General features: G+C 34.7%; 1 protein-coding gene across 1 annotated transcript in view; it reads right to left on the bottom strand.

Moving 5' to 3' along the window:
• The window catches only part of LOC150101456 (WD repeat-containing protein 27-like), a 151,341-nt gene that overhangs the window by 28,226 nt on the left and 100,641 nt on the right, over window positions 1-22,474 (bottom strand). The window contains exons 7-8 of the mRNA XM_090400800.1: window positions 13,754-13,840; window positions 4,097-4,194 (exon numbers count right to left, since the gene is read on the bottom strand). Coding sequence (XP_090256926.1) covers window positions 4,097-4,194; window positions 13,754-13,840 — 185 coding nt within the window. The remainder of the gene's footprint in view (window positions 1-4,096; window positions 4,195-13,753; window positions 13,841-22,474) is intronic.

Genomic DNA, 22,474 nt, shown 5'->3' with positions numbered 1-22,474 from the left:
TATCTGGTGTGAGATAGAGGCCAGCAAAACAATGCTGCTATAGACCAGGGGACAGGAAAGATTATGGAGATAGTATGCATCAGCAAATAGACTCAATGAGTGGAGGACAGATAATTATGATGAGGGGAAATTCAACCATGGGAACATAGATTGGAAGGAGGAGAGGACACATGGGACAAAGGAAATGGATTTTATGCAGTTACCAAGGAATAATTACCTGAGACAGCATATGATGGAATATACTATAAGTTCAAGAGTGCTCGATCTAGTAATTGCATCTGAGAATTTGTCTATAATGAATATGAGCCATGTTGCCACCAATTGGTGAGAGTGATCATATGGTCTTGACCTGGGAGGTGGCTAAACGTGCAGAATTTTCAGTTAAGACAGGATATATATGGAATTACAGGGCTAGTAAGTATAACAAGCTTAGGAGATTGCTTGGGTCGGTGCCAAAGCATGTAAAACTGCAAGGGCTGGTTGGTGGTACGAGGGTGGTCTGAAAAGTTCTCAGCCTAACAATGAAAAAATGAATTTATCATTTCAAAACTATTTTTATTTTTCAACATAATCTCTCTTAAGACTAATACATTTATTCCAGCAATGCTCCAGCACCATTACCCCATCCCTGTAGCGGTTCTCAGTAAGATCTGCAAAACGCTTAACGTATTAGATTAAAAGTATAGATAGCTGATATATTATTATTATTATTAAGAGAGACCACCATAGAGTCAGGGGCTCCTCAATGAAGTCAACATACTACACAGATCAGCTATCATACTTGTTCTTGAATTCATTCATACTGCTTGCACAAACAACACCCAATGGCAATCCATTCCAATCATGCACCACTCTATGAGAGAAAAATCTAGATCTCACCACCTTCTTAGTGTCATTCATTCTGCACTTCCAAGGATGTCCTCTTGTACTTTCCTCACTCCCAATAAAATAAAAAATTCCATCAACTGAAATCCTGTATGAACCTTTCAAATTTTTGTAAATTTCAATCAAATCACTATTCTTTCTCCTGTTTGCTAGTGTCTGCAGTTTAGACACACTAGCAAACACTAGTGTCTGCAGTCTACAAATTCTCAATCTGTTTTCACAAATCTGTATGCCACAATCCTGATATAATTTTTAATGCTCTCTTTTGCACTCTTTCTCTCCACTGTATCAGAATTATAATGGAAATCAGGACACCAGACCTGCACACAATAGTCCAAGTGAGGTCTTATCAAGGCCTTGCAGAGGCAAAATGACATCCTTATCTTTACATGTGAATGTTTGTTTCAGCATTGCAATTATCCTCATCTTCTTATTTCCCTCTTTTTACCTTATGGTGTCGAGGGTTTATTACTCATCAGACCTCAAACCGTTCACAGGATAAGGTGATCAGCCCTATGCCCAGGTGTATCCTATGTCCATAGTGTTGAGTTCTCAAGGCTGGTTTGCCTGCTTTGTGGGATGAAAAACCCCAGGATAAATTGGGGAAAAAATCCTACTGTCCACGCCCAAGACCTAACTTGGCTATGGCTGAGGAAGATCCTTCAGCTCCTCATGTCACTGACGGAAATCGAACCTAGGACACGCCTTCCCCAGCCATATGGTTGCAAAGTGCACAGCCACTAGGCTAACCGCGGGGGGGGGGGGATTGCGATTATCTTTTGAGTTGTATTTTGCAATCTTTGCTATATGGCCCCTGAATTTCAACTTCCTATCCACTAATACTCCAGGATGCCTAGCCTCATCAGTCTTTGCACCCCTTTGTGAAATGGAATTACCATACATTCTTTCCATTCCTGCAGAATCTTCCCTGTTCTGAGACTCATATTAAACAGTCTGGTCAAAGGAATAGCCAGATCAGCTGAACACTCTTTTAGCACCCATGCTGATATCCCATGTGAATTCTTATTCAGTTTATGCAACAGCTCTAATACCTATTCCTCATACAGCTGAGTTTCTTCATCCAGTAAAGAGGTAGCAGTGAGGTTGATAGCTTTTAGCAAAACGAGCACTGATTAGTTGAACAACTTCAACTGCATCTGTCATCCTCACACCATCTGCATTTAGTAGAGTTATTGTTTCATATTCATTCTTTCTGTTACTTTGTCACCAGGTCAGAAGAGTCACAACAGTTGTGACTCTTCTGGCCTGGAGCTTATAATTTTCATAATGGACATCATCTTTATGCATACAGTATTCCTTCCATATCATTCTTTTCTTACGAATCTCTTTCTTGATAAGATTGCACATCCATTTGATTTTTTCCTTATTTAATCTTCAAACTCTCAGAACACATTCTGATATTGCATCATTTAAGTATATTTTAACTGCTTCCCATGCACTCTCGATATTCTTGCCATCCAGCAAACCAATGCTGAACTCAGTAAGCTCCTCAGTTGGTCATAATTTTCTGCTTTGTAGTTCAGCATGTAACCTTTCCTGAATGGAACATTCATAAACTTAGCACTCCCCAAGTGAGTACTGCATGATCACTGTCACCAACAGAGGCAGAATAGTTACATCTTTAAATGAAACACCCTCTGACACTATAATCAAATCTAACACTCTTTGACTTTAAATTCCTTCTGTCACATACTGCTCGAGAAAGTTGTCTTGCAACAGATCAATAAATTCAGTTTCAGTCTTCTCATGAGATTTTACTGCTAACCAATCAGTATTTGGATAATTAAAGTCCCTCATTATGATTGCTCTTTTTCATGCCCATTGTCATTATTTGATGATGCATTTCTTTGTTAGCAACTGATCCACCAGGTCTGTAACAACAGACTATGTAACATAACAACAACATAACCCAACTATGTATTTGATCTTGTTAGATTCCACCTTACACTCTTCTCTTATTCAGTCTATCCTTTCTAAAAACACTGTACCCTTCACACTCCATACCAGTTAGTATGTTTGATTCTGATAACCAGGTCTCACTAATGCCTACAATATGAGGTCCCAACATACTGCCCAAGGCAACAAACTCTCCCCTTTGTTTCTAATACTCCTAGTATTCATGTAATGACATAATAAGCTACCTGCATGTTCTTTTGTATATGCTTGTCTGTATACAAAAGTGACACAGCTGGTCAACTAGATCTCTGTTTTTCTCTAGTGCCTTATATATGCAGACATCTTTGCACATGTTTGATGGGCTGAACCAGAAGAACACAAAGTTAAAATCCTTCTCTCCTTGTAATCATTCCCATGATAATGCCAGTTCCATCGTTAACACAGTTACATAACATTTATGCTCTTACACACATATTCTCACCATTTCTTCCATTATAATTTAATTTCCCAGATTCTTTGTGTTAGGTTTCATACCAGTTATTAGTTTTTCAAGACTCCTGATACCAAGCCCACTCAAATGTAGGCCGTCCCTCTTATATAAATTCAATCTTCTCTCAAACTCACTCTACACATCCAAAAACTCACATCCATTTCTTCTACATAGCCTACATATCAAATCATTTGCCATCATAGCCCTTCTTCTTAATTCATTTTTGTTATATCGAGGTAATATACTTACGATTTTCACTTTCTCACTCTTCCGACAACCCTTTCATATCCTCTCTCATACTGAATTTTTCACTAATTAAATAGTTAGTACCTACTATAACCATGATCTCATTTACTTTTCTTTTCTGTTTTTCGATTGCATGTGCTATGTTTTTAATTTTTTCCCCAAAAAAACTGGAGAAAACCCACTCACCAATTGCATGTTTTATGATAGAGTCACCATACCAAATAATATTCTTCTTTTACACAATCAATGTTATTTACTTATTTACATGATTTTCATTACTTACTAACTTACCTAAATTTTGTGCTTTGTTGTTTCTTATTCTGATGCTTAATTTTCTTTTCCTCCTTATGTTCATTCAAATGGCATTTGACTTTCTGTAATTCTTTAATAATCTGCTTTAAATTCACTATTTTGAAGGTTAATTCATTTTCAATTAGTGGGGCAAGCCTTATATGTAGTAAACAAAACTTGTTTACTTAAAACCCATAAATAATAATCAAAATTTAAGGAAAAACCAATTTTTGGTATGAAATAAAATCTGATATATATATATATTACCTGAAGCATATAGAGCAGTGAGTGCTGGAGAATTTAACGAATTAGAAACAAGCAAATCAGGCTTCTCGTGATCCCAGGTGTTTTGATATTCATTGTTACTACATATTAAAACAAATATGTTGGTGTAAACTTCATCTACACATGAAATCAGTGAATCAAAATGATTTCATCAGTAATATAATAGGATATAAATAGGAATTATATTATTTAAGTTAAAAAATATTGTGCACTTCTTAAATAATAATAGAAATAAATGTAAAACAACTGCAGCAACTACACAGATCCCATACAAATAAAGACAACATTTTTTGAATTTTATTTATTATAACATAAACAGTCATCACCCATTCCTGATATGCATAATCAAGGATTGCATAGATTCTATGAATGATTAATCAGATGACATGGCAGGTGAGAATGGAGATAAGAAAGAAATGTGACATAAAAAAAAAGAGTGCAGCATGATGTCTGAAATTTGAGACTGATTAGCCCTGCTCAGTATCATGTGGGAGTTGGAGAGACTAGCTTTTCATAACAGAAAAGGAGATGAAACACATGATGAAGTACAGAAAAGTTCAAGAAAGCAGAAATGGATGAAAAAGGATACGGTAATAAACAACAGCTCCATGACAGAGGTGCAGCTGTAAACTGAGCAATGAAAAAATGTTTTCTGGATCCAAGATTTGTGATGTAACTGAAGCGATATGAAGCAAAGAGAATTTGAATGATATGATTATGTTGGTCAGAATAAATGATTTGGAAGAAGATAAGTATGAGTGGAAGGGTGGATACAAGAATTAACAGGCTGAAACTATGAGTGTAATAATATAAAGAGTGAGAAAGAAAATGACAGCATGTTAAGGATGAGCCCAGTAAACATGGGACTATTTTTGCCAAGAAAAAGTAAAACTATGGAAATGGTGGAGGAACTGGTGTTTGAAATTCCACTCTGGCTTCCTACTTGAAGTGATCATGGTTGAAGAGGTCACGGAACACTTCTCAGCATGGTAGTCAGGCTGTCGTATATGCATTAATGTTAGATCAGGAATAAAGGCAAAGCATTCTTGGTAATTGAAAACAAAAATCACATGTATTAATGAGACCTGACAAACACAGAGGACATTATTATGGGAACAGAATGTGATGGTTTTAGTTTATTCAGGGAGGATAGACAAAATAAAAAGGTGCAGGTAGGTATTGTTAATGACTGCAAAGGAATTAAAATCAACCAGAGTGAATCTTCAGTCAACAAGACAAAATATGCAATTGAGTGCTGCTATAGACCAGGATCATCTGAGGACTATGAGGTGTAGAAGTAATTCTTACAGATAAGGAGGACTATCACTATGGGTGATTTCAACTATGGAGAGAAGAGAACATGAACGATGATGGGAAAGTGAATTTACCTAGTTATTCAGGGATGACCATTTTTAAAAAGCATGTGAATAAAGCACTTATAGAAGAAGAATAATGGAGAGATCATGTGATGTTGACTTGAGAGGTACAGACGTATGTAAGAGCTTTCATTATGAAGGAGCATATGTGGAACTTAAGACAGGTAATTATAATAAACTGAGAAGGCAGCTTAAGGAAGTGGCTTGAAATAAGAAACTGCATAGTAGAGGATTTAACAGTACATGAGAGTTAGTCAAAGGATGTCTGAAGAAAACTATATCTGACTGCATTCCCAGAGTTAAAAAGAATTCCATGGAAGTTAAGTGGATGAATCTTCTTCTTCTGCTTAAGTAGGGTTGCTGTTTTTAGTGAGTGTCCCCCCCACATCCTCCTGTCTTGGGCTGTAACCACATCCAAGTTCTTCATCCTCAAGTCCTCCTCCACCAGCTCCCTCCATCTCTTTTTTGGCTGCCTGCACTTCCTCCTCCTCCCCTGAACATCCATCTGCATGACCTTTCTTCCCACATACTCATCCTCCCTTCTCATCACATGACCAAACCATCTCAACCTTGCCTCCTGTATCTTTGCTCCTAAGTTTGCAACTTTCACCGTTCCCCATACATAGTCATTTATTAGACAATCCTTTCTGGTCACGCTGCATATCCACCTAAGCATTTTCATCTCTGCTACCTCCATCCTGCTGATGTTATTTTTCCTCAGGGCCACAGTTTCCATAGCATATGTCATTGCTGGTCTTACTACTGTCCTGTAGATTTTGCCTTTTAGATTGATCGGCACCCTCTTATCACATAGCACTCCAGTCATCTCTCTCCAGGTCCTCCATCCAGCTGGTATCCTGCATCCCACATCTTTCTCAGCCTCTCCATCCTCTTTCACTATTGAACATAAGTATCTAAACTCCCTAACCTTGAATGACAAGCTGATATTCAAACTAGAGCGGATGGGATTGGATATTAGACTAGTGCATTGGATTGGAGATTGGTTGTCTGATATGTATCAACAAGTTGTGTATGGAGAAGCAATATCCCAGAAGAGAAAAGTGACTAGTTTTGTGCCTCAGGGGTCTATTTTAGGACCATTGCTGTTTAACCTGTATGTTAATGATATTGAGGAAGATTTGAATGGGGGATACATTGTTTGCAAATGATGAAAAATTGGGACGAACAATGAGAAGTTGTGGCCTTATGAAGGAGGGGGGGGGGTCCGGAAGGTTCTGATAAACACCTAGAACAAAAATGATATTAAAGCAACTGATATAACCACAAGAAAGAACATATGAGGATTTAAGAATATAAGAACATAAATTACCTCCATAACTCTGCTACTAGTATGTTATTTCTTTCTTGTGGTTATATCAGTTGCTTTAATATCACTTTTGTTCTAGGTGTATATCAGAACTTTTCAGATCCCCCCTCTCCTCCCGTCCCCTAGTACAAGAAAACTTGAACAGACTGAGTTAAGGGGCATGGGAGTGGGGAAAACAGTTCAATGTTGCAAAACATAAGATTTTAAAATTTGGAAAACAAAGATGGAATGCAGAATTTACTCTTGATGGGGATATATTGTTTGGGGTGGATGAAATGAAATCTTGGAATGGTGGTAGTGGATAAGGATCTGAAATTTAGAGGACATGTTACCCAATTTTGCAAACACAACGAATTCTGGCAATAATGTGGAGGTCACTGACTTGTAGAAATAAGGAGATTCTGGTTCCATTGTATAAGACTCTGATTAGGCCACATATGGACTAATCAGAGTCTTATACAATGGTGACCAAATCTACACAGATTTTGTCACCTGGTTTTCAAAAGGATGACGAGATGTTGGAGAGGTCCAGAGACAATTGACCAAAATAGTTTCTTATTTCTGGAATGTTGAATATGAAGATGTTGAGATGATGTAATTTTCAAAGTCTAGTAGATGAGGAAGAGAGCGTGATATGATAGAGACATACAAGTTGGTAAGTGGTTGTTATAGGATCAATGTTGAAGAGGTTTTTCATAAAGTGGTGAGAGATTGGAGAAGAACAAGAAGTCATTCCCGGAAGCTGTATAAACTCTGCTTCTCACTCCTTTTACTCACACCCTCCTTATAGGAGGATGTGAGCAAGGGAGTGAGAAGCAGAGTTTGCATGGAGAGTTGTGAAAGATTGGAATGCATGCCTGAAAGCATGGTGTCTGCAGAGAATCTGAATGTGTTTAAGTCACAGTATGATGAGCTGTGTGTATGACAAAAGGGACCTCCTAGATGAGTCTGTGGGGAATTAAATATCCAAGTAAGAGGGGTTTGACAATTCATTAGCACATTCATGCAACACTCAAGCTGATATTCCATCTAAGCCAACAGCAGTGTTTGCATTTATATTTTGCAATATATTAAATACCTCTCATTTCTTAGCTTCAATTCTCACATTAGTTATTGCTACAGGTACAGAGATATCCTCACTTGGGTGATAGACTTTTGAAAAGTGGTCACTCAGTAACTCGACAATTACATCTGATTTTGTCACCTCAATACCATCAGCACCCAAAAAAAGTTATCCTTCCGCAGTCATTCTTCCTTTTACTTGACAGATAGCGGAAGAATTTTTTGGGATTACCCTTGATCTAAGGTCTTTTCATAATCTGATTTAGCTTTTCTTACTATGCTGGTAACCTTCCTAGCTTGAGCTTTGTACTGCTCATGGGTGTACTGATCGCCTTTCTCCTTGTAAATTCTCCATAACATTTTGTGTTTTTTGAAGGTCAAGCTTGATACTACTGCTCATACATCTAACACCTGCCTTGTTTGACCTCCTGACCATGGGGACAAAAACCCAAGTGGTACGGGATATGATAGTACTACATGAAAAAAAAATTTACATCATTGCTAACTTCCTATCTACAATTTTCCTCCAAATCAGTCTGTTACTTGTCAAGACTCCAACATTATCAGATCTTATATTTCTATCGTCTAAGGCACTTTGTACCGTATCAATTCACCTATATCTTGGTCTTCCTCTGGGTCATTTTGCTGCCAACCTGGCAGAGAACACTTGTTTTGCTAATCTTTCTTCGCCCATTCTGTTTAGGTGACCATACCACCTGAGATTAGCTCTGCTAACACATTCCTGGATACTGACAATATCAAGTTCTTTCCTAATACCCTATTTATAATATGATATTGCCATTGATGCCATCTGTTCACACCTATAATCTTTCTCACGACTCTCATATCTGCAGTCTCTAGTCTTTGGTCAAGTGTTTTACTTCTGACCCAGCTCTCAGATCCATAAGTTAAAACTGGTTTGAACACTGTTTTGTATACAGCTAATTTAGTGTTCCAACTAATTTCTCTCTTATTCCATATGAATTTATTCAATTGACTTTCCACCATACTAGCTTTTCTGATTCTGTTGTTTATTTCTATATTTAATTTACCATCTTCACTAAAAATCGTGCCTAAGTAGCTGAAATGTTTTACTTGTTCCACAGGTTCTCCATTCACAACACAGTTGACATTTTCAATGATTCTGCCTATTTTCATTGTCTTTGCTTTTTATTGCTGACCTTCATACCATATCTATTACAACAGCTATTCAATTAAGTCAGAGAATCTTGCAGACTTGTAGCAGATTTATTTAGAAGTATAACATCATCCGCACAAAGCAAAGAGCTGATATTAACATCTCCAATTTTGATATCATGTTTAATACCATTTTCCTTCATAATGTGATTCATATAGATAATGAATAACAGAGGGGCTAATGTACATCCTTGTCTCACACCAGATTTAACATTAAACCATCTTCCTGTACTTCCTTCAATTCTAACTGCTGACTTATAACTTAAATAAAGACTAAGTATTGCTTGATATAATGCCCCACTGACACCATATAACTGTAGCATATCGAACAGCTTCTCTCCTGGCACCTTGTCATATGCCTTTTCCAAATCGGCAAAACTTAAATACAGATCTTTATTATATTCCCATGCTTTCTCGACTATTTGTCACAAAGTGAAGATCTGATCCTGACAGCCTCTATTTGGCCTGAATCCAGCTGGTTCTTAACCATGCTTTTCTTCCACAATTCTTCTCAACCGTTTCTCAAGTATACTTGCATAAATCTTGCCAGGAACACTCAGTAGGGAAATACCTCTGTAATTCTCACATTCAGTTTTATTTCCCTTTTTATATATGGGTACTATGAGAGCTCTACTCCAACCATCGGGAATTCGTCCCTCTGTCAAGGCTTTCTGAACTATGCAGTGCAGCCACTGTAAGACTTTTATACCACCGTACTTCAGCATTTCTGGTCGAATATCATCTACTCCTGCTGCCTTTCCACATTTCAAGCCTCTGACGGCTTTTTCTACTTCAAGTATGGATATGACTGCATGATTCCTGACTGCATGCCTGGTTAGTGTTTTTTATCACTGTGCTGTCATTTGTTTCATTTAGCAGTTTTTCAAACTCCATACTTCAAGGATATCTTTTTCTCCCATTTTCATGTCACCTTTATCATCTCTAACTCCTTTTACAGCACTCTTTCCTTCATTCCTAAGCTTCTTCAACAGCCTCCAGAATATTTTGCCACCTTCTTGATATTTATTTTCTGTATTCTTGCCAAAGTCCTCCCATGACTTTTGTTTAGCTAGTTTTACACAGTGTTTAGCATTCCTGCATTTGACTCTGTATTCTCTAAGAGCACAAGCTGACTTATTTGCCAGGAACTTTTGATAGGCTTTCTTCTTTTCCTTCACTGCCTCTTTAACTTTCTGTGTCCACAATGGAGTTCTAATTTTTCTATCCTTGCAGACAACTTCACCACATGCCTCTCTAGCTGAATCAATCAGGGCTTTCTTCAAGGCTTGCCACTGAATCTCCAAGGTTTGATTCCTGTTCTCAAACTCTTTCATTTTTTCTTCAATAATCTTTGTGTATTTTAGTCTACAGTTCACATCTGAGAGCTATTCAACTTTTATTCGCTTTAAAACTTTCTTACATGTTATTCTTTTCAATATGAAATTCAATTTTATCCTACTCAAGACTAAATAGTGATCACTTCCAATTTCAAATATTCTGTACACTCTGGTGTCCTGCCCCAGGGAGAAAACATCACTATCAACAATAACATAGTCAATGAGACTTTTGTTATTCCTTGCCTCTTCTCTCCATGTGAATTTGTACACATTTTTATGTTGAAACATTGTGTTAGTAATAACCAGTCCATGTCCTGAGCAGAAATCCAACAGGTATTTGTCGTTATTATTAGCTTTGCTCTTTTCTCCAAATTTTCACAAATTATTTTTGTATGTCTGACAATCATTTCCTTTTCATTTTTCTTTGTGCCAGTTGCTTTCTCTAAAGCCTTAAAAATTTCCTCCTCTTCTGCCTTAGTAGAACCTTCTCTAGAATATAAGTTCTTGGTTTTTAATTCAATTTATAACCAAGTGAAAAAACTTTCTCCAGCTGGATAAAGGATTAAACAAGAATATAAGTTCTTTCAATATAAGTTAGTTCAATTTATAACCAATTGAAAAAACTTTCTACAGCTGCCTTTTTAACATGGCCAACTAAGGTGATGCACTTTGGGAAGACAAAGAGATCATGTGCAGTTTACTATATTGATGGAACTGAAATTCAGGAAACTGTGAAGCTATGGATTTGGGAGTGATTGTTGACAGTGAGTTGAAGTGTAGCAGTCATATTACAAATACAGCCAAAACAGCACATCAGTTTAAATGATTGTTGAAGAACACACTGACAAACAAGGATAGAAAGGTTATTATTCTCTTTTATAAGGTTTTCATATGGCTACATCTAGACTAATTGCACAAATCTGGTCAACTGGATTTCATGGTGGAATGAAGAAATGGTAAAAGGCTCCAGAGACTAGTGATGAAGATGCTAGCAGGTTTATTGTGTGCTCTCTATGAGAACAGATTGAAGGTCTGTGGAGGCTTCAAAAACTAGCTGACAGGCAAAAAAGAGAGGACATGTTAGAAGTATACAAGTTATTAAAGAGGTTTTACAGGATTACACTGAAGACATTTTTTAGTAGAGAACAAGGGACTCATTCCTGGAAATTGTATACAAGAGTGGACACCAAGAGGATGTTAGGACTAGGCTTTTTGTTGGAAGGTTGCTAATGGGTAGAAAGGGCTGAGGTGGTTGTGAATGCTTCATCACTGAATAAGTTCAAGGAGTGGTATGATAGGCTTTGTGTGAATAATGGTTAGTGTGTGCATGATGGGTCTACCGTAATAAATTGCCTGACACCATGGAGATACCCATATAATAATAATTATTATTATTATTATAAATTACAAACATAGAATAGCAAATATAAAAATATATAATCCAGTAAAGCAATAAATCATACAATAAATGAAAATACAAAAATGTACAAACAACAAGTAAAAATAAGAAATCTGTATCATGACTAATCAGCAATATTAATAAAAGGGTACTGGATGTTTGAGTGATTTGTCATGAGATTACAGAAAATCTAATTTCACAAAAACTTATGAGCCATTTTATAAACTTGTGAGTTTTAGATTAGCTTTATAAGCTTTGCAGCAATACTTCATAACCAGTTTCTCTTTTCTTTCTTCTATAATCTGATGATGAATCGCTCAAAATGCAGATAATGGATGCCATTTTTTTGTGTGGTCTGAAGTAGTCACCAGATAGTATATTTTCAGTCTTTTTAGTGAATTTTCATAGTGGGGACTACAGCAATTGACTAAGAAGGTTTTTTGAATCTTGTTATGTTCAGCGATGAAGATATTATCATCAGAGCAAATTGATTTTTTATAATGCCATCTGCTGGGAGAGGTGATGGTGTCAGCACCTTCTATTTGTTTGTAGAATTTTCCTTGTCACTTGATACCTCTGACCTAATTCAAGATCTCTCTCTCTTTAAACAAAAAAGAGGGTACAGGAAAGGGCTCTATCTCCTCAATTTGCTTGCAGAGTTTTCTCTTTCTCCTTCCATCTAACTTCTTTATGAGGTGACATTTGAAGAGAAAGCATAACTCTATCATGCAGAGACCTAACATTCTGCTATGTAGATATTGTAGTCTATAGACCATGCTTTGGATACATGCTGCAAAATCCACTGGAAAAAGGCCTTCTAGTTTTACAGAAGTAAATACAAGTAAGGTAATTATGTCTGACTTACATGGATTTGAGTTATATAGATTCATAGATATGAATCTATGAAGTTGCAGTACTTTGATTTACAACCAGCAATGCCATCTAACAAGTGCCACTTTGTAATCATAACAGATGATTAAAATATACAGCTGAAAGGTTTTGGTTTGGTACAGGTAAGATATTAAAATGGAGGATATTATTGATCTAACAGTATTTTATAGCCAAATATAGAAACATAAAGATTTCAGAAATTTATCAGCAAGTTTATGAGAATATATAACCTTCAGCATTGGAGTTACTTTGGTTTGCACTCCTTAATAGTCACTCCGATGCTGAAGGTTATATTTGTAAACTTTGTGATAAATTTTTGAAACTTATTTTACTATATTTCGCTATGAAATATGGCTTAATCCACAATAATCTGTATTTTAACATAATAGATGGCTTTCCTAATAATCTGATAATGTCATTGCCATTTTGTTTGTTTCTGCCTTGAGCAGAAGTTGTCTTGTAAGTGAATCCACACAAGTATTTATTGTAAATGAAATAACAATCTTAAATATATCTTGGAAATGTAAAAGCAATGTATTGAGAATATATGTATTCACAGATAAGAACAGGCACATTATAACTATGGACTAAAAGTAGAAATTATTAAATGACCCGAAAAGGTAAAAAGTTTGTAAACATTGTGCATGCTTATGAAATGAATGAATTAACTAATAGAAAAAGTTCTCATTATGCAGCACATGAAAAAGTTCAGCCAATACTATTCTCAATCATTCCAAGAAAAAAGGCATAACAGAAGAAACTGAAAAATGATTCATAATAATTTCAAGGTAATATCAAAGTCTGGAATGTTATTATTGAAAACAGGCTGAAGGAATGTCATTTGCAAAGCATAACATATAGGACAAAGGATAACATGATAGAAACGTTTATTCATTCACAAGGAGAAAGAGGAATAAGGAACCAGCCAAGGAAGCTGCATAAAGAGAGCATGAACAAGGGAGTGGAATGGAATTATAATATACAAAATAATTAATTTAACAATTGTTTTCAATATTTTAAAAGTCAGACTTAGTTCATAATTGATATTACCTTATTTTTTTGGTTGATCCTGAATGCAATACTGGAAACGATAAAGCTTTTTTAGACTTGTTAATCTGAGGCTTAAACATTACTCGCCTATAAATGAAGAGAGAATAGTTAAATTTTTTTTCAACTCAGTGCTTATGAATAAAAAAAAAATTATGATTGACAATCATGGTATTGTTTGAGCGATGTTATTTCTACCACAAAATAACATAAATCTTACCATCATGTAACCATACATAAATTAGTATTATCAGATTGTTAAAAGGTTAAGAAATTAACATAAATCTTAATTTTCAGACTTTTATAAGACTGACAGGTTGGTAGCAAGACAGAGCAACTGAAAATGTGATTTATTTGTCTATAGATATGCTTTCAAACTGGATTGTTTGTTTAGTATGTGAAAAATAAACAAACAAGCATAAGAAGGGAAAAAAACATTTTTTTTTTTTTTCTGGATGAGTGTTTATAAGATTCATATATGTTTCTGTGTGTTATATAAGTATGTATATGATATAATGTCATATAAGTATATAATATATGTTATATAAGAAGTCTAAAGAAGAAGAAGTCCGAATGGCTGTCAGAAGATGCCATCAAAACTGCTCAGGAAAGGAGGAAAATGAAGCCACAGGATGCAGGAAGTACGGCATTTGAATGCAGAGTTTCAACGATAAGCCAGAAGAGACAAGGAAAAATACTTTAACCAGCAATGCCAACAAATAGAAGACCAAAACAAGAAAAGAAAAACATGAGATTTTTTCAAAAAGATCACAGAACTAACAGGAAAGTTTAGTGTCAAGGTGACAATATTGAAAAGTAAACACAAAGGATATCTTACAGAAGCTCTAGACATCAAAGAAAGATAGAAAGAGTATACAGAAGCCCTTTACAAAAAGGACTCCAAAATTACTGAGAAATTTGAAGAGCAGGATTATACACAGGAGCCAGTGCTACTGGAGAGTGAAGTGAGGTAGGCACTGCAACAGCTATCCAGTAAGAAGGCACCAGGAGGAGATGGAATACCTATTGAGCTGCTCAAAGCCCTGGGAGAAGAGGCAGTTAAAATTTTAACAGCTCTATGTCAGCAATCGCAACTGCATGACCTAGGGAATGGAAAAAATCAGTTTATATACCTTTATTGAAGAAAGGCGATGCAGGAGAGTGCAAAAATTACAGAACTATAGCACTGATTTCTCATACAAGTAAAGTCTTACTTAAGACCATTCAGAAAAGACTGGAACCATTCATGAAAGAGAAATGCCAGATGAACAAGCAGGATTTCGAAAAGGCAGAGGAACAAGAGATCAAATCGCCAATGTGAGATGGATAATAGAAAGAGCACAGGAATATCAAAAGAATGTCTACCTTTGTTTCCTTGACTATAGCAAGGCTTTTGACTCTGTAGATCATGTGAAACTGTGGAATGTGTTATGAACAATGGGAGTCCCAGAGCATTTCATTATCCTTCTGAGGAATCTTTATTATGAACAAGAAGCTACTGTCCGAAAACAGATCTTGGAGAAACTGAGTATTTCACAATAGGCAAAGGGGTGCAACAAGGATGTATTTTATCTCCGTACTTGTTTATCTTGTACAGCAAATACATTTTAAGAATGGCAGGGCTGGAAGAGTCTTCAGTTGGAATTAAAATTGGTGGAAAAAATATTAATAATTTGAGGTATGCAGATGATACCACCTTGCTAGCAGAATGCAAAGAAGATTTGGAGGAACTTAATATGGTCTTAAACTTAACTTCAAAAAGACAAAAGTTATGGCAACATGTGAACTTAATGATTTTGAAGTAGATGGGGAGAAAATGGAAGCAGTTAACAATTTTGTGCTTCTAGGATCCCGAATTGAAAAAGATGGTTATTGTACTGAAGAAGTTAGAAGAAGATTATTACTTGGAAAGAAAGCAATGACAAATTTAAGCAAGATCTTTAAAGATAAAGATATTAGCCTCGCAACAAAAATCAGAATCGTGAAAGCAATGGTATTCCCTGTGGTACTGTATGGATGTGAAAGTTGGACCCTGAGAAAGAGTGAAAGAAGGAAGATAGATGCATTTGAATTATGGGTTTGGAGAGGTTTACTAAGAATACCATGGACTGTAAAGCAAACCAATAAATCAGTGATAGACAAAATAAAGCCAGATTTCTTCCTCAAAGCTATGATCATCAAGCAAAAATTGTCATACTTCGGACATATTATGCGAGCAAATGACAGTCTGGAGAAGATGATGATGCTTGCTAAAGTTGATGGAAGAGGAAGAAAGACCAAGAATTAGATAGAGTTAAAGAAGCAACTGGAGTGTGCTCGGAAATTCTGAAAGACATGGTCAGGGACAGATCTGAATGGAGAGTGTATGTTTGTGGGATAAACAGGAGTCAAAAGCGACTCGATGGAACATAACACACATATAAGTATATGTTATATATAACTTACAGAAACATCTGATGATGTCTCTGTAACTGAGACAAAATATTGGAAGAATTAAATACTGTTTTTAATCCTTTCCTAGTGCTATTTCACTCCATTAAACTTCTAACATGAGTTTCTCCTTAACATATGGCGAGCATTTAAGCCTTAACATATGGTGAACATGCATGTGTGAGTTCAGCAAAGTTGAACTATTTCCTATTTTATGTGATTACCTGTGTTTTGGAATAATCACTGATTTAGCTTTTCAATACTTTGCTCTTCAGCATAGAGTGACAGAAATTCAATGCATCTTTCAGATTTTCCTAACTGGAATTATAATGAATAAGTCAGTTAACATCAATTAACTCTAATGAACATATATACAGAACTCTCTAAATGTTTTATAGGGAATATGTTCTCTTGTGTAAAACCCACACCCAGTATGCTATCAAAGACTACATTCATATTCATAATCATATTCATGTCTCATTTTGATTACTGGATATATTTTTCTACACCCAAAGATTTACTCTCTATTCTCAAACTTTTTCCATTTACATTGTCATCTCAATCAAGATGGCACCAAATACTATGTCATCACTTCCTTCAAAAAATATATACTCAGATATGTCTTTTTTAACACTATTAATACATAAAATTTTAATTAGTTAGATCTTAATTTTAGCCTTAGGTGGGAATACAAAGGCAGCTCCATTTACCATAACAGCTTTTGCTATATTTTTTAGATTGTGTAGATTGTCTAAAATAGGAGCTATGTGCAAATATTCAGTAATCATAAGTATCATAAAGTATATTCTCATGGAGTGTCACCACTTTACTTGATAGCAGTATTTATCTAATACTACTCTAGTTGAGCCATATAAACTGAGGCCATTTTATAGGACAAAGTGTAACAAATTTTTAACTTTTTTAGAGAGAATTAATTTCTTAGTTCTTTCTTTTAAGGTTACACGGTGATCAGCATTCATATTTATGAATTTAGGGACACAAAACACGTGTTTCTTTCAACTTTCAACACGTGTGTTTTGCATCCCTAAATTCACAAATATAATTTCTTAGTTGTCTTGTGGTGACTTAGTTGTTGGACATTATTCATCTCTGCTTTTTAATGCCAACCTAGCTGGACATGTGGTTAGCATATATCTGTTCACTAACCAACAGGCTATGGGTTTGAATCCTTCCATGAATATGGATGCATGTGATTATCTTTAGATGACAGATGAATTTCACTGCCTGGTGTGAGACCACTACTCTGCTTATTGGAAGCCTGAGCTGGCTTGAAAAAGTTCCATTTGGATTCCAGAGTGATGTTTCTGTTTCTGAATGAGGTAAAAAAAAAAAAATAGAAAAAAAAAATATATATATATAAATAGAAAGAAAAAAATCTTTAGTCCACCTATGGTTATAATGTACTATAGGTTTATAACCTTTTGTAGGTGAGAGTCACACAGAAAAATAAAGATAATTATTAAATTAGATTATATTTAACTGGATTTCAAACCAACATGATCCAAGAATAATTACATATTACAATACAGAAGTGACAATGAGTATAAGAAAAAAATTGAAATTGTAATGGACAAAGAATTCAGATTATAATCGAACTGTTTCCTATACTCACTGTCACTTGTACTGTATATTATAATATCATTGTACTTTGATCATACTGATTTGAAATCCAGAAATGTAAGCGATTAATAAATATCTTTTTATTTATTTATTGTTTTGGTGTAATTCTGTTAAAAAATAGAACAATGCAGAAAGAGAAGGACTGACCAAAGTGATTTTCATAGGTATATTACAAGGAAGAAGAGGCAGTCAATTCGTGTCTGTCTCACCCAGCTGGGTGAAGGACATCCATGTTCATATGCTTCCTTCCTTTAAGGAGGGAAGTTATAATCATTTATAACAAATTTTCCAAGTTGGTGCAAGTTGGCTTTGTACATTCCACACTCCAATGAGGTCTTGCTTAGCACTCTCTGGCCATTTAAGATCATCCTGGGACGAACTGATGTTGCTTTTAGTCTGAAATGCAAGTCTGCTGATGAATAAGAGAATTGTGGTGATTTTCCACTATCTTCTGCATCAGACTGAGTAAAGGCCTCAGTCAGGGCCGCACTTAACATTAGGCGCAAGCTGGGGCCTCACTCTCTATGGGGGCCACATTTTAAAACCTTACTCCTCACAAAGAACAATAAAAAAAGCAGCCTAATTATAGTTGCAAAATAAAATACTTATTTTTAAATAATAAATTCATAATATAAAAACTAGAGGCCACTGAAAAATTTGTATGGCCTTCCCCTTCCATTTGAAATACATTGTTCTTTCCTTTCCTTAGAATATAAAACTAATAGGAACTCCTGTATTCCATAAAATTCATGTATGTAAGCATACCATTTCTTTGCTGGATGTATATACATGTCCAGCAAACCTGGATAATATTCTGTCCACCTGTTGAAAGAACATGGATAAGAAGTGCAGTTTGACTGTCATGTCCATTAGAAGGGGCAAAAATCCTTCACTCTGAAAAGAACACTTAACTAGATTACCCTATTGCTTGCCGTTTGCTCGGTAACCGGAATCTAAGTTATATCAGACTAAATACTTATGAGTTATAATTGTTTTTTGCTGCTTGTTTTTATTGTATAATTACAGATTTTAATGTCAGTGCAAAGTAAGAAATCCTTTCATACTTTCTTCACTTCATATTGTATCATTTTGGAAGATCAATTTCTATCAATTTTTTTTGCTAATTATTTTAATCACCAATGCATTTTAAAATTCTCCCAGAACTTGATTGAAGATAATTATTTTTGTCAAACAATTATTTTATAAATTCATGAAAATCCGAATCTAAAAATGAATACAGCCTCCATCTGTTCCAAATTAAGTTTGCTTTTTTATTCATAATCTAAGTTCGAAGGTTAGTTCACAGATTGCGTGAAGGTTCGCACTTTTAAATTTTGCTTTATAGAGAATCATACGTAAATCTTGAAACATATCATGTAATAATGCATAATTTTTATGACGTAATCTGTAAGTTTTTGCATTTCAACTTTCTTGGTTTCCTTCTAATCACTCACTACAAATCGAAATAAACAGCAGTTATGAAGTCAACTGTTACGTACATATTTTCGGCTAATTTCGATATTATGCGGCAGTTTTGAAGTAGCGATATTTTCCCTACAGTTTATCCTTCGAAACTTGTGTAGGTGCATGCGTCAAAATGAAATTTTATTTCCAAAATTTCATTTTGGAAAATTTCATTAATTCATCACAGAATTAATTCACCTTTAATGGCTAACTCCTCCCAAAATTATATCACTCACTCACTCTCTCTCTCTCTCTCTCACACACACACACACACACACACACAAATACTGCTAGATAACATATGTGCACTTTCTTTTTGTTTGAATTCGTTATTTTTCCAAAGTAACTGTACCAGAGAACTTTTAATATTCCGATACCGAAATTAAATTGTGATTATTATAAATTAGCAAATTTTGTATATTTTTTTCATTTATATTATTTCCTGATAAATATAAATCATTAAATTATGTAATATTGGAGAAATTAATGTTTAAAAAACAGCTTCATCCTACAAAAGCAATCAGAATAACATGTTTTGAACATCTGTAAAGTAATCAGAAAGGTGAAAAATTTAATAATAAAATAAAATAAATTTCTGTGTATATTGTTAGGGACATTTTAGTGCATCTATTGGATGTGTTCGTTTCTCACTTTCTCAATAATTTTCGTTACCTTACGGACTGTTACTGTTACTCGAGTAGAAAGGAATAGGTCTATAACCCTCTCTCCCTCCCCAAAAAAACATAAATGATTATGTAATACATATGTGCCTTTTCTTTTAAATAATTCAAATCTTTTTCTTTCAAGATAATTGTATCAAATTATTTATAATTTTTTGATAATAAAAATGACACTGATCACTATAAATTAAGAAATCATTTTGGTATAACTGCTTTATTAGCCTGTAAAAGATATGTCAGTATTTCTGTGTTAGGATGTCTGTAATCAACAATGGAAAATGAAACAAGACATTCTTGATGTATTCTCTACTACAGCTAGGCAATTTAGCGTGATTTCTGGGGAAACGTTCCCTCTTGTCTTTCTCAAGAGCAGTGAGAGTAATCTAAGTTTAGCTTTTCCTCCAGCTAACAGGATTATTATGGAGTATTATTAAGGAGTAATAAAAATAATAATAATAACAAAAATAACACTACTGAAATTTCAGCAGACTGCTGAACAACTGATTTCAGATTGCAAAGAAATGGTACAGAATTAGAAGCTTTGACGGCACAACAATATTATTGCTTTATTTTACTTTATTTTTTTATCAAAACGGTAAACTGAAGTAACAGATTTTAAATACTGTCTGAAAGCTTTCAAACCAGTAGAAATTTAAAGTAGTTGTGTAATTGAGTTCCAGGAGAAGAGAAGGGGGGAGGGGGGTAGATGCAGTAGAAAATCTTCAAAATGACCTAAATTTTGAATTATTTCTTATAGGATATCCTTTATGTTATATTTTCAGCATATCTACAGTGGTTGCACTCAGTGGTGAACTATAAGGGACTCGCGGGGAGTAGAAATTTCAAGTAGTTATGTAATTGAGTTCCAGGAGAGGAGAAGGGGGGGGGGGTAGATGTAGTAAAAAATCTTCAAAATGACCTAAATTTTGAAGTGTTTTGTATAGGATATCCTTCATGTTATATTTTCAGCATATCTACAGTGGTTACACTCAGTGGTGAGCTATAAGGCGCTCGCGGGGACTCGCCCAAGCCCTTTGTTAAATTTTTCTCAAATTTGCGAGCCCTTTGTTCTTCTTGTTTACTTTTTTATTTTTTCAAAAAAAAAAGCCTAAATTTTTTGAAATATATTAAGTGAAAAACTCATACGGTAACCTAACAAAGTGATTGTATTAAATAAAATACTATAGTTACTGTTACTACCATTTTACAAATAAGAATTCACTTTTGGTAATCGCATATAAATAAATAGGACTATAAAATAATGCCCCTTGATTGGAACCGTTGATTATCACTTGAAGTATAAAAACGAGAGAAACATAACATACTTCAATATTATTGCATTTAGATAATATTTATTTATTATTTACAGATTGTCATAAAAACTTCTATCGCAACAAAAGAAATTTATTTTGTTTATAAAAAATGTGGACTATTTCATATGTGTGATTATAAAAGATTTTATTCTTATTATATTTTGATAGTTAAAAACGTTTTTCTTATGTAACATAAATTAATACAGATGATTGTGTGCAAATATTTCATGTTTAGATCATGAAAGATTTTTTTAAATCTTTCATGTTCAAATAGCCTTTACAGGTTAATTGTCCCCTCATACTCTTTGATTGGCATTTGTAGACAAGCTGTATTAATAAACATTTTTATATGAAATATGGCTTTTTTTTTGCTCGATGATGCGAGCCCTTTGCTAAAATTTCCATAGCTCACCACTAGTTACACTGGATATTATAGTAATGCGGATCCTAAAGACAAAGGCGAAGAGTCTCTGATAAAATACCATTGGATATAAAGTTTTGCTATCAAAAAGACTCACAATCGGAAACCCCGAGTAATGCAGTTTAACATCATTTGTTGTTCACAAAAAAAAAAAAAAAAAAGAAAGAAATCGTTCCTAAAATTGAAATGTTACGATCCATATAACGGTATTTTGCAAGGAAAGAAAGCAAAATGTCATATTTATTTCAATAAATGTTATTTAAAAAATATAAATATTTGACACAATATTTTAAATGAAACAAACATTTGAAAATTCGTGAAAAAAAATCTTCTATATTGTCAGTAAAGTGAAAGAACATAAAGTTATTATTATTATTATGTTGGAGGTTTAATGGATTTTTTACAACACTCAAAAAGAATTAAAATAGAATTTAATACTTCCTATATTTCATCCTAGTCACTAGGACATCTATGAGGATTACAAAAACAATTAATTTAACATGCACACAAAAACTTACAATACTAAGCCAACCACGTGGGTGACACTAGAGTCCTATCTAGGTGGAGCACCCTCTAAGGGCGGTAATAGGTGGCCTGGAATGTAAGGTGGGACCTCTGGTGATGAGTGTTTCCCAAATCTTCGGAAGCTTAATGCAACCGTATTTGTTAAGATTTGGTTGGTTTCTGAGAGCTGCTGCTGCTTCTAAGAAAAGTCTCTCTTTCTTGAATTTGCTGTGGTGGAGCATGGTGGTTTTCTTCCATGATACTCTGTGGG

This window comes from Typopeltis vanoorti, chromosome 11 (genome assembly GCF_054136105.1).
Source record: "Typopeltis vanoorti isolate ZY-2024b chromosome 11, IOZ_Tvanoo_1.0, whole genome shotgun sequence".
NCBI classification, from domain to species: domain Eukaryota; kingdom Metazoa; phylum Arthropoda; class Arachnida; order Uropygi; family Thelyphonidae; genus Typopeltis; species Typopeltis vanoorti.
Note: the sequence above shows the minus strand (reverse complement) of the source record. Positions and strands in the feature narration are given on the sequence as shown.